Source organism: Brassica rapa, chromosome A09 (assembly GCF_000309985.2).
Source record: "Brassica rapa cultivar Chiifu-401-42 chromosome A09, CAAS_Brap_v3.01, whole genome shotgun sequence".
Lineage (NCBI taxonomy): Eukaryota > Viridiplantae > Streptophyta > Magnoliopsida > Brassicales > Brassicaceae > Brassica > Brassica rapa.
In genome coordinates this window covers 16,198,194-16,212,300 of record NC_024803.2, presented here as the reverse complement: position 1 = coordinate 16,212,300, position 14,107 = coordinate 16,198,194, and the positions used below count along the sequence as shown (strand labels likewise).

General features: G+C 33.0%; 2 protein-coding genes across 2 annotated transcripts; both read left to right on the top strand.

Moving 5' to 3' along the window:
• Window positions 1-4,474: 4,474 nt before the first annotated feature.
• On the top strand, window positions 4,475-6,188 carry LOC103839674 (cytosolic sulfotransferase 12). Its single transcript, XM_009116169.3, has one exon. The coding sequence runs from the start codon at window positions 5,067-5,069 to the stop codon at window positions 6,036-6,038; it is 972 nt and encodes a 323-aa protein (XP_009114417.2). The 5' UTR covers window positions 4,475-5,066; the 3' UTR covers window positions 6,039-6,188.
• A 2,054-nt stretch (window positions 6,189-8,242) lies between these two features.
• LOC103839389 (cytosolic sulfotransferase 12) lies at window positions 8,243-13,365 on the top strand. The gene has a single exon (XM_033280542.1). It carries the CDS (start codon window positions 8,784-8,786, stop codon window positions 9,768-9,770), a length of 987 nt encoding a protein of 328 aa, XP_033136433.1. The 5' UTR covers window positions 8,243-8,783; the 3' UTR covers window positions 9,771-13,365.
• Window positions 13,366-14,107: the final 742 nt, after the last annotated feature.

Sequence of the window (14,107 nt, the reverse complement as noted above, 5' to 3'; positions counted from 1 at the left end):
TTATTTTGTTTCATTCTATTTGGGTTTACAATTTATATTTGGATTTAGAATTTATATTTGGGTTTAGAGTTATGTATTTGAGTTTAGGGTTTATTGATTAAGGTTTATGGTTTAGTATTAAGGGGTTGGGGTGGGATTTGGATAATGTTTAGTATATATGGGTTACATTTGGGATAATGTTTAGTATTAGAGTATGTGAGTGAGGTTAGAAATCTGTTTTATTTCGGTGATGTGGAATAGAACACTGAAACATATGTATGTGGTCATAAATATGTGACGTGGTTCCTTATATTCACTCAGATGTGATTTAAATATTAGCCATACCTCAATTTGTTTACGTCATCTAACTTTCTATCTTTCACCGGTTACTTGCACCAACCAAGGGTATTACCGGATCAAATGGGCCTTAAATGTTAGTTACTCAATTACGTCAAAATCAATGACATTCTCTTAATTTCACTTCAAATTTTAGCTATTTGGCTAATTGACCCTAAAAAAATATTATTTATTTAAATAATGATTTATTATATATATATATATATATATATAGAACAAGAATATAAGAGTATTTTGCCACTTAATGAAAAAATGTATTTTGAAAATATATGTTTAGTGGTGGTAAAGATGAAAAGTGGTACCATGAAAGTGGTAAACATGAAATTTCTCCCATAAATTTTCTCATAATCCCAAAATTAACCCTTGATTACTCAAATAAAATACAACTTAAAAGTAGTATAAATATTAAAAACATATTAGGAATACAAAAAAAAAGTAAAAATAATTTTCGATTAAAAAATAAAAATCACAAAAGCCCTACATGTCGTAAAGCTATTCATCATAAAAGAAAAGTTTGTGAAAATCAGAAGAAAAACTATGGAAAATTATGTTTAGATGAAAACAAGTGCTTAATTACGATTTTTTTTTTGGCAACAAAATCACAGGTACACGTTTTAGGAAAATAAAAAGATTTCAAAATATTTTTAGAATATTTTATAACTAAAATTTTGAAAATATAGTTATTCTTATCCGTATAATGCAGCTTCTAAACTGCTTAGAGAACATATAACTAACCCGTAAGCATGTGTGTGTATAAGATTATTTCATCAATTTTTTTTATTTCCAACATGACATTTTTCGTAGAAGATGACATCTTCTTTCCGTAGAACATAATTAAATTTTCTAAGTTAACAAGTTTAGATCCCAAAAATACAAGTATGGGTTTTCATCAATTGTTTCTATTTTTTAATAAATTTTTATATTAATAAAATTAAAATTATTTCATTAAGTTTGATAGATCAAATATAGGACAAAAAAAAATATATTAAAGGGACAAAAAGTCTGTTTTCATGGGAAATTGCCAAAAAATATCACATTCATATTATCATTTTTCATGTTTACTCTAACCATTTTTACACTCACTTTTAATGAAGGATAAATGTTATTTATAACCCTAGATTTAACGAATCTAAACTTAGAGTTTAGAATTAGGGGTGGGGTTTTTAGAATGAAATTTAATATTCTAATAAATATATAAATAAATTCATAAAAGTATAAAAATAGTTTCAAAACTAATTTTCGATTTTCAAAAGGAAATTTTGAAAAAAAAAATTCAAAAATAATTTATAAAAAAGATCGAATTTGAAAGAGTATAATTCGAAAACATAAGAAAAAAAATTATTTATTTAAATAATTATTTATCCCACTATATAAAAGCAGCTAAATTCTAGCTTCCTAAGGCTATCCACATGGACAAAATAATCAGGACCAACCAATATGCCAGGTCATAACGAAGTGGGTTTGAAATTAAAAAAAAAAAACGAAATCATCACGGCCCAGTCCATAGCCTCATCTCTCTGCCTCTCTTCATATGTATTTTGTGTCACAGCCCATTAAGCCCAACTCCCAGACAAATCCAAAGACGCTCTTACGGTTCGGATTATATCGCCCCTTCCTCTAAAATCATCATCCCTAATCCTAAGCGGCGTCTCGCTCTGTTTCGCGATTCTCTTCCCCTCCCCCAACTCATCCCCCATAACGCCTCCGATGAGAGTGATGGTACTTCAATGTGCTCTCATAAATCCTCCATTCATGATCCCCACAGACCTTCCAGATATCCTCTCCGTCTCGATGATATCTAGATCCCTATTTATACCCGTACCTCAGATCGTAAAATCCATACCCGTACCTCAGATCTTAAAATCCAAACCCTCAGATGTTAATTAAATGTTTAAACTTACTTAATATTTTAAAACAAGAAAAAGACTGATATTAAATTATTTGACATCTTATTATGGAAATTCACATATATTAAAACAAGGAAAATCATAGTCTCGAATTATTTGACATCTTATTAAATTTTATTTGTTATAATCATAACTTAATTTATTAGTAATATTTTTCTTACCAATATCAGAGTCATCAAGTTCGAACACAACGAAACGTAAACGCGGACGTCCACTAGGAGTACGGAATAAAGTGAAAGGTATACACAAAATTAAATCACTTAATCCAGCAATGTTCTATATTTTTCAATTATTAAAAGCCCAAATATAATAGAGACACGTTTCGACTACTTGCTCCAACAAAATAATTTCATTTACTTATTCTACTTATTCACGAACAGCTCCGTCTGCGGCAATTTCCAATTAGGCTATGTTACTCAATGACAATTAATAAAAGTCAGGATCAGAGTTTGAAAGGTGTCGTACTGTATTTGTCACAGCCCGTTTTCACCCATGGACAGCTCTATGTTGGTCTTTCCCGAGTTACTACCAAGTCAGGCCTCAAAATTATATAAGGAAAGGATCAAAAGATAGGAAGGGTTAAAAACATTGTCTACAAAGAACTATACAACGGTCTATCGCACCTACCAGGTAATCCAATATTATTTGCAACCCAATACACAACATTATACAAAAATACTAAATTCCTTTCTCTTTCTCCTCCAGAATCACGATCCGATGATCACCCAGAGCAGACTTTCCGGAATCTTAAACAACTTTCTATACCATAAGATGCAAACTACCAGTAAGTCTGCCCACCCGAAACTCTTCAAACTCAATAATTAAGATGTACTAACAAAATTGTTTTTATCTATAGGTCCGCCCGCAATAGAAAGTGGCCGCTCTACAAGATCATTCATAATATACCTTACAGACATCGTCTACGTCTTATCTTATTTTAATTATTTTTCGTTATCTACCGGATTCTATTCCCTTTGGACAATTACTTATTTCTACTGTCAAACTATTTTGTTTCTACGTCTTCACATCCAAAAAAAAACAAAACTTAACTCACACTTTCAGAAACTAAAACTCCAAATTTTAATAAAACATCTTTAATTACATATGTAATCCGCGCGGAGCGCGGACACCGGCTCTAGTTATATATAGAGAGAACAAGTGTATAAGAGTCTTTTGCCACTTAATGAAAAATATATTTTTTGAAAATGTCTCTTCAGTGGTGGTAACATGAATAATGATATCAAGAAAATGGTAAACATGAAAATTTCCTTTTCTTTTCATTCTATTTTGGCAAAATTCCCTAATTTTTTTAAATATCCAAGTATATAAAGACAACAAAGACAACCTCAATAAAGCAGAGCTAAAGGAAAGAAATATCATTGTTTCTAACATTTTCAGGATTTATCTATACTCTTCAGAATGGAATCACCATCTGTTCCTGTTTACTTGTTCAAGACGGAGTGAAGTTTGAATGCTCTAAACACAATTTGTCCATGCCCATAACCCACTTGTCCGATCGATCTATCCAAAGCAACATAACAAACAGAAACAAATTTTGTGGTTTAAAATGGACACATGACGTGTAATCATCATAACTCCTTTGTCTGATCGAGCTTTCCAGAGAAACAACACAAAAATCATTCCCGATTTCCGAAAAAATAGAGAAATCAGAAATTTTTAATTTTATTTTAGCGCAAAATAATGAATAACAAAGAGGCCACGTCATATAAAACGATGAGGGTTATTGGTAGGTTCATTGATTTTAGTTGGGTTACGACTTACGAGTCTAACTTATAGATAACTCACAGATATTACCAACCATGTTTTATTTTAATTTTCTAAGGCTATTTTTTGAAAAAGAAAAAGAATTGCATACGAGTTAGTTGTGTTTTGTTATGTTTGCATTGTAATTTTAAGATAGAAGCTTTGCTAAAAAGAATTATATACGAGTTTAGTTGTGTTTTGTTATGTTTGCATTGTAATTTTAAGTTAGAAGCTTTGCTAAAATGCTTGTGCAGCGGATTAGAGTTCTCAAAAGGAAATTCTGGTAAATATGACATTGTTATGTTCTTGGCTTTAAAATTTGATGTATTTTCTTGGGTGAGCTTTGATTATTCGGTTTCGTTAAAAAGATTTTTAGGAGTTTTCAAGTGATTTAATGTTGTGATGATTTGAAATTGTTTTTAATGAAATCATTTCAGTACATGAGAATTCTAAATTGCTCGTCTTTAAAAGCTATCTACGAATTTCCTTATTGTCATAAACGTATCTCGTTGAGCCCATCAATTTCCTTATTGTTGGAGAAGCCTTTCCAAGCCTCATTTTTAAGCCTAAGGTAAAAGGACAAAGGCAAGGAGCTTTCCGTTTGGTTAATGTTTACCGGGTTTTCCTTTTGGTTAATTTACTTAGAGCCGGGTTTACAAAAAGCCGAATGCAATCTCACTGTCAATAAGATTTTGATGACAAAAGAAGAAAGGAGTTGAGAAACCCATTTTAGGCAAAAGATAGATTGGGGAATGATAAGACAGGAAGACACTTTTGGCTCTTTCATTATTTGAAGAAATTTTAATAACTTTTTAGATCAATCTTTTCCATTGCAACATCCAAACATATCCAGTACTTGCTTCTGCTCCACAAGTTAATAATCTCATCTTTTTACTTAGATATGATTCGCCTTAGCTCTTCAAGTAAGGTTGTGGCTATTTTTTTAGGACCAAAAGATTTATCGCAAGTATATAAAGACACACAACTTCAATGAGATAGACTTAAGGAAAAACATATAATAGTTTCTAACATTTTCAGGATTTATCTATACTCTTGAGAATGGCATCATCATCTGTTCCTGTGTACTTGAAAGATGAAAATCTGACACAAGAAACAAGAGATCTACTTTCTTCTCTTCCAACCGAGAAAGGTTGGTTAGTCAGTCAAATGTATCAATTCGAAGGAATTTGGCAGACACAAGCTCTGGTACAAGGAATCGTGAACTGCCAAAAACATTTTGAAGCCAACGATTCCGACGTTATCCTCGCCACCCTTGCTAAATCAGGCACCACTTGGTTAAAAGCTCTTCTCTTTGCTCTCATTCACCGACACAAGTTCCCAGTTTCTGGCAAGCATCCTCTTCTAGTTACCAATCCGCACTCCCTTGTACCCTACTTGGAAGGAGATTACTGCTTATCTCCTGAGGTCAATTTCGCCGAGTTGCCTTCTCCAAGACTCATGCAGACGCACTTAACGCATCATTCTCTGCCGGTTTCTATTAAGAGCTCGTCTTGTAAGATTATATATTGTTGTAGAAACCCTAAGGACATGTTTGTTTCCATATGGCATTTTGGGAGGAAACTTGCTCCAGAAAGAACAGCGGAGTACCCGATTGAAACAGCAGTTGCAGCGTTTTGTAAAGGGAAGTTTATTGGTGGACCGTTTTGGGATCATGTGTTGGAGTACTGGTACGAAAGCCTCAAAAATCCGAACAAGGTCTTGTTTGTTACATACGAGGAGCTCAAGAAGCAGACTGAAGTTCAGGTTAAGCGAATTGCTGAGTTCATTGGATGCGGTTTTACTGCTGAGGAAGAAGTGAGTGAGATTGTGAAGTTGTGTAGCTTTGAGAGTTTGAGTAGTTTGGAAGTTAATAGACAAGGGAAATTGCCAAATGGAATAGAGTCTAACGCTTTCTTTAGAAAGGGAGAGACTGGAGGATGGCGAGATACTTTGAGTGAGTCCTTGGCGGATGTAATAGATAGAACCACTGAACAGAAGTTTGGAGGTTCTGGTCTCAAATTTTCTTGTTGAATCAATCTTTAAGACTTGTTGTTATGTTCTCTGTTTTCGCTTTCTTCAATCTTGTGGCTTTGTTGGTTTTTTCCTTGAGGGTTGAGTTTTTGTTGGTCTTCTTCTTGTACGAATAAAATGGATAATGTTTGTGTTTTCTAATTTCCACCCCTAATTAAAATGTCAACTGATAGTCAATAACTTCAATACTGGTGATTACAATTTGGAAATAAACATGTTTTGTTTGATTTCTTTTTATGGTTAATAGAGAAGGAAAATTGCCAAGTGGGATGGAGACTAAAGCTTTTTTTTTTAGAAAAGGAGAGGTTGGAGGATGGAGAGATGCTTTGTCTGAGTCATTGGAAAAAATGGTGATAACTTCAGTATAGACAAGGTTCAGAGAATTAAACATGTTCTTGGATCTCTGTTGCGAGACTTTTAAGTATGAATGGGAAAACAAGATGTAGAAGTTTTTCTTTTGTTACAATCTTTTCTTTATCGCCAGTAGTTTACATTTTGAACTAAAGTCTATAGAATCTAACAATTGTTTTCTTGTTCTTGTTATAAACTTTGGCCTTTCTTCTTTTTCTTTGTTCTTTCAGAATTCAGAAAGTACATTTTCGTGGTTCATGTTTGTCTGTATGTTCTTATCAAGCGGTTCCATATAAAGTTATGTGGTTTATAGCATTTTGTTTGACTGGCTGAAACAATATTTGAGGAGAGGAGATAGACATAGAGCTGACAAATAGGCGGGCTGATCATGCCTTAATCCAAATGGATCAGTTCCGGTCAAACCCATATACAAGCCCGGCCCATAGCATAGGCAAAGTAAACACCCGCTTAGGATCCAAAAAAATTTGAAGTTTTTAAGCTTAAAAAAAAGCGCCGAAAAAATTTTCAGATTTTTATCTTAAAGAAAAAGATCCAAAAATTTTAATCTTAATAGGGTCTTTAGTACTGAATTCCCTTCCCATATTTAACGCTTGCTAAAAAAAACAAGCCTAATTTCTCCATAGAAAAAGATTGGTTAGGTTATGTGGATGTAGTCGATCAAACAACTTTTTTTATTTTCAACAGTCGATCCAACAGTTTTAAAAGTAGAATTTTGACTTAACTCATATTGAGTATTTTTTTGTCACCAAAACAATAAAAATGATTTTTTTCACCAAAATCATTTTAACGAATTTTTTTGACCAGACCATAAATTATATATTTTTTTGCCGAATTGCAAAGTAAAATTTTCCGTCAAATCACAAAATCTTGTTTTCTCAGGAAAACCGAAAAACAAGTTTCCTCCAAAATGAGTTTTCTCGGCAAAACTGCAAAAATGAGTTTTTACAAATCGTCAAAAAAAAAAATTCCGCAGAAACCATAAATCTTGTTTCCCGCCCAAACCGCAAAATAATTTTTTCGCTGAAAAAAAAAATTTGTTTTCTCCCAAAATTGCAAAAAATGAAAATTTTCAGCAAAACTACACAATGAATATTTCTGACAAAACAAAGTTTTTTCGCCAAAACAAAATTTGCCCGCTCCGATAAAACCGAAATAATGAGTTTTTCTGTTAAAACCATAAAACAATGTTTTTCGTTCAATCGGAAAATCAAACATGAGTTCTCCCGCAAAAAAAATTCATATTTTTGCTTAACTAAAAATCTTTACAAAATTCGCCAAAATAGCAAAAGTTCATTTTCGTGGCAAAACCAGAAATTCATGTTTACGTCAATTTATCAAAATTGACCTATATGCAGCTCATATAGACATGATTGTTAATGTATACGGGATTTAATAAGTGTGGTCGTTAATGGACCCGGTCATTATTTATCTACAAAAGTACAAATATGAAAAATGTCCATCTAAACATGGACATTTAGATACACGGGTACCCAATTGACAGCCCTATATAGACACGACCACTGAGCAGAAACTAATCGGTTCTGCTTTTAGATTCATTTACTAATAATTTGCTTCAATTAAACTTGTGTTTTCCTATTCAATGAGCCTTTTTAATTCAGTAGTATGATTTGGCTTGTTTCATATGCATCAATCTTCTGGAGCTTATTTGATTTTCTGATACAAAGAATACAAATCTCATCATGTAGATTTTGTTTATTTATACAATTTTAATCTGAATGTTATGGCCCATATTGGACTTTCTGACATAGAGACGTAGGTCTCCTTCTCTCAAGTTTTCTCTTTAGAATTTTATATCTACGTGCTCTTCAAGTAACGGATGTGCTTGATAGGTCCCTTGCCAAGAGATATCTATTGTTGATCTAGAAACATGGATTTGATACCAATTAAGGTCCCTCTTCAAATCAAAGAGAATTTGCCAAAGGACAAACTAAGAACACACACTTTTCTTTGAGTAGTTTAGACTACCTCTTTATAGGTTTTTTATTGATTTAAATAGAGTATAAGAAGCAAATAACGTGAAAGGGAAAGTGGATCACTCTTCTCCTACATAACAGGAAATGGAGCCGTGATCTTTTTATTTGCATAAACATAGGAAACAACTTGAAGACTAAGTCATATTGAACTATGGTTGAGCGTAGTCTCATCAGTGCTGACCAGTCGACCAACAAAATTTGTCCGATAAAAAAAAAAGAACAAAGTATAGTATATTAGTATTGCGCTGTTTACTTGTAGACCAAACATCTCATTCAACACGATCTTATTATAAAAGCACACCAGCATTACCCATATAGAGCTTAAGAAAAAACATCTCATAGTTTCTAACACATTTAAGACTGCTCTTTACTCTTAGCAATGTCATCATCATCATCTGTTCCTGATTACTTGAGAGATGAAAATCTGACACAAAAAACAAAAGATCTGATTTCTTCTCTTCCAAGCGAGAAAGGTTGGTTGGTCTGTCAAATGTATCAGTTCCAAGGACGTTGGCACACACAAGCGCTACTAAAAGGAATCTTGACTTGCCAAAAACAATTTGAGGCCAAAGATTCCGACATTATCCTCGTCACCAATCCAAAATCAGGTACCACTTGGTTAAAGGCTCTTGTCTTTGCTCTCATTAACCGACACAAGTTTCCAGTTTATTCTTCTTCTTCTGGTGAGCATCCTCTTCTTGTTACCAATCCGCACTCCCTTGTGCCTTTCTTGGAAGGAGTTTACTACGAATCTCCAGATTTCGATTTCTCCCAGTTGTCTTCTCCAAGACTCATGAACACGCACATATCACATCTTTCGCTGCCCGAGTCCGTTAAAAGCTCGCCTTGTAAGATTGTGTACTGTTGTAGGAAACCTAAGGACATGTTTGTGTCCTTATGGCATTTTGGGAAGAAACTTGCTCCTGAAGAAACCGCTGACTATCCTATTGAAAAAGCAGTGGAAGCGTTTTGTCAAGGGAAATTTATAGGTGGACCCTTTTGGGATCATGTGTTGGAGTATTGGTATGCGAGTCTCGAGAACCCGAACAAGGTCTTGTTTGTTTCTTATGAGGAGCTCAAGAAGAAAACCGGAGACACGATCAAGAGAATAGCTGAATTCTTGGGATGTGGTTTTGTTGGAGAAGAAGAAGTTAGAGCGATTGTGAAGTTGTGTAGCTTTGAGAGCTTAAGTAGTTTGGAAGTTAATAGGGAAGGGAAGTTGCCAAGTGGAATGGAGACCAGAGCTTTCTTTAGAAAAGGAGAGGTTGGAGGATGGAGAGATACTTTGACTGAGTTCTTGGCTGAGGTGATAGATAGAACCATTGAAGAGAAGTTTCAAGGTTCCGGTTTCAAATTTTCTTGCTGAAATCAATCTTTGAATTTTCATTCTTTTAATAATATTGATTTCTTCGAGCTTGTGAGTTTTATTGTTTTTGATTATTTTATGTTTGTTTTGTTCTTGTTGTTGTGGTTCTGGACCTGTGGTATGAATAAAACTGAATCATGTTTAAATTATCCTTTGTTTTCGAAGTTGTGAAGCATGGATTGAGTCTGGCCTTTACATACCTTGAAGCTCCTAATCATTCACAAAATGTGATAATAACACAGGAAAAATTTACAGCTAGACATTTTTAGTAAAAAACTTTAATTTTCTTATCAGCCATTTTTAGATGTGCTACCTAAGACCATCTCCAATGTATTTTGCTGTTTTTACCTCTAAAATAAAAGAATTATATAATAGAGGTTTGATATGCTCTAATGTATTATTCTAAAATAATAATTTCTAAATGTAGAGTAAAAAATAGAGGAATGTTATTTCTTCTTCTATAAATAGAATAAAAAATAGAAATCTCTATTATAGAGGAAAAAATAGAGGTGAGTTATAACAATTCACCTCTAAATACTATTATAGAGGTGAAAATAGCAATGAGTTAGAGATGTTATTTGTGTTTTAATTCCTAGTTTAATATTAGGAACGCAATAATACCAATGCATGCATTTAACTCACTAGCCTTATACCATGTTTGGTGGTATACTCTTTTCAATATACGAAATAGAAACGTCAAATTAAAAGGAAAAAGCCAAAATTATACAATTTTATATTTTTAGTAAAAGAATCTGTAATTTGTTTATCAGCCATTTTGTTGTCTAAGTGAGTAACTGTTTTTGTTTTTTGTCAAACAGTGAGTAACTGTTTTAGTTTCAACATTAACATTATACTTCTCAACTGATCTCTTATATAATATCATAATTGTTTTAATATATGACAAAATAGACTGCTGACTCTTATTCGTTTCTGTGTATTCAATTTTAAAATACTGTTGTCATGATGTGTATCTTTTTTTTTGGTATACCCGTCAGTGTACATGTTCTAAAAACATTTCTAATTCGCTCCATATTTCATTTCTAATTCACTCTATATTTTTAAAATAGAATGAAAATAAAATAAAATAAAATAAAATTATTACTCCCTAAATAGGATAAAAAAAAAATTGTTCGAGACGGAGTGAAGTTTGAAATGCTCTAAACACAATTTGTCCATGCCCATAACCCACTTGTCCGATCGATCTATACAAACCAACATAACAAACAGAAACAAATTGTGTGGTTTAAAATGGACCCATGACGTGTAATCATCATAACTCCTTTGTCTGATCAAGATTTCCAGAGAAACAACACAAAAATCATTCCCAATTTCCGAAAAAAATAGAGAAATCGGAAATGTTTTAATTTTATTTTAGCGCAAAATAATGAATAACAAAGAGGCCAAGTCATATAAAACGATGAGGGTTATTGGTATGTTCATTGATTTTAGTTTGGTTTACGAGTCTAACTTATAGATAACTCACAGATATTACCAACCATGCTTTATTTTAATTTTCTAAGGCTATTTTTTGAAAAATAAAAAGTATTGCATACGAGTTTAGTTGTGATTTGTTATGTTTGCATTGTAATTTTAAGTTAGAAGCTTTGCTAAAATGCTCGTGCAGCGGATTAGAGTTCTCAAAAGGAAATTCTGGTAAATATGACATTGTTATCATGTTCTTGGCTTTAAATTTTATGTATTTTCTTGGGTGAGCTTTGTTTATTCGGTTTCGTTAAAATGATTTTTAGGAGTTGTAGCATTATAGTTTTCAAGTGATTTAATGTAGTGTTGATTTGAAATTGTTTTTAATGAACTGGGTTGTAGAACTTCTCTATCCTCATCAGCTCTCATCAAATTTGTAGCAATCCAATATCCAGACTTGACAGTATATTGACCATTCTTGGTGTAACTCCAACAAAATGTATCATGTCGATGAGTAGGGCTTATGGCCAAACTATGAATCATCGATATATCTTCTTGATCTATATATTGTCCAATAGTCGAGCATTCCACTCCCTTGTTTTGAAATTAATAAGACTGCTGATGGTCATCTTTGGGTGTATTACTGGGACCTGGGAGCGAGCCGGCCTTGCTGGCGTCGAAGGAATCCAAGGATCCTCCTACACATTTATTTCATATCCTGAATGCACTTTGCTTCTGATACCCAAAAGTAATATCTTTCTCGCAGCTATAATACTCGTCCATACATACGTTGGGAAACCAATTCCTCCCTCCTCTCGGGGTGCAAACATATTTTCCCATTTTGCCCAGTGGATTCCTCTTTTTGGTGGATTCGAACTCTACCAAAATTGTGCAATGGCACTCGCTAGGTTCTCACATATCTCCAAAGGAAGTAGAAAACTGGACATGACATAAGTCGGAAGAGCTACCAAGATGGATTTAATCAAAACTTCATTTTTTCCCTTAGACAACCATCTACCAGTCCAACCATTCACTATGTGTAATAGTTTATCTTTTAAGAAGGCGAATAGCTTTCACTTTGATCCACTAATATCCTCTGGGATTCCTAAGTAAGAGCCCATTCCGCCTTCGTTTTGGATACCAAGTGTATTTTTGATCTTCTATTGGTCATTCACTGTAATCCTTTTACCAAAGAGTAATGAGGATTTGTCAAAATTGATACATTGACATGATGCTTTCCCGTATTCCTGACTACTTTCATAACTTCTTCATATTCACGGTGTTCCGCCTTACAGAAGAATAAACTATCATCAACAAAGAGAATGTGTGATACCGAGGGGCTAGCGCGTGCGAATCGCATCCTCGTTATCTTCTCTTGATTCTCTGCATGATTAAGAAGGCTAACGAGCGCTTCCGTGCATAGAATAAATATGAAATGAGACAAATGATCCCCTTGACGTAAACCTCATCCAGGGACAATATTTTCCCTTGGTTCTCCGTTCATGAGAACTTTATACTTGACTGAAGTAATGCATCTCATAATCCAGTCAATCTATATCTCTGAAAAACCCATTTTTCTCATGACTGCTTCAATGAATGACCGTTCCATCCTATCACATGTATAACGTGAATTATTTAAGGGAAGTATCTCACAATTTATATCATAATTAATTGGAAAATCTTTTAATAAAGTTGAGAAATAAGAGACTCGCATGGATTTTCAACGTTATTCAGAGACATATTTATTTATTGATATAAATGGTGAGACTACTCTTGAAAAATTCCCATTGTTGATGGTCTTAGTCGACCTAAAATTATATAAAATACCATTAAAGTTTTAGTTAGGACCTAGTTTAAGTGGTGGGTTTATTAACATATCTTATTGATACCCAAAATGCTTACTTTTTTGGAGAAGTCATTTAGAGTGTACACGTAGGCACAAAAAGTCGTCCAATCAGAGAACCTGAAGTTGCCACGTCATCTCATTTATTTTTTCGTAAAAAATAAAAAAACAATGCAAAGGAAAGGATCGAACTCAGGTTAGTATGACATAAATATAGGGTAAATACCACTAAGCCATTGAAACTTTCTTGGACACATATACAATAATCACTAAATATGTAATCACATTCTTATGTACATTTACAATAATATGGATTAAACTTTCAAGACTCCGATACTTTGTTTTGTAAACAAAATAACTAAGTGACTAAGCTAATATATTCTTTGAAAGTGTGAGAACATTGACAAATATGAAAAAGCATAGATTTTTTTTTCGTGACAAAGTTAAGAATTTTGTAAAAGTAAGTTTAACATATAAATTGTCGTGACAAATATGAAAAAACATATATTTTTGTACAATTTTGACAAAACAACTCAAAATATAGTTATCTAATGTCTTAATAAAGTATTATTTAAGGGTTCAATAATTAAATATATCAATTCAATAAATTTTGTAATTTATAGACAAAACAATAACACAGCAAATTTTGAAACATTTATTAAACCTATCGATTTCTTTTCTTGAGAATCCAACTAAAGAAGATAAAAAAAAATAATTAGATTTATTTAATTACCATTTTATTCAATTTTGATTAATTTTAAATTGTAATAATGTATCTTTTTGAAGTTACAAAAAAATAATGTTCTTTCTTTATTACACTAGCATTATATATATGTTGGGGTCAAAAACGTTTGCGACAAATTTAACATTTAAAACGTCCGAAGAAGAAAATAAGAATTTATCCGATGAATACTTTTCGCAATAGATTCTTTCTTATGAAAAATCTTTGCGGAAGAAAGAACGAGACGTCCGACGAAAGCTCAAAACAGGTCGTTATGCAGCGACTAAACGCGCCACGCTCGGTCGCTACGTAGCAACCGAGCGTCCGTCCCGCTCGGTCGCTACGTAGCTT

Excerpts from the sequence above, each read along its gene's own strand:
- LOC103839674 (XM_009116169.3), top strand. The coding sequence starts at position 5,067 with ATGGCATCATCATCTGTTCCTGTGTACTTGAAAGATGAAAATCTGACA.
- LOC103839389 (XM_033280542.1), top strand. The coding sequence starts at position 8,784 with ATGTCATCATCATCATCTGTTCCTGATTACTTGAGAGATGAAAATCTG.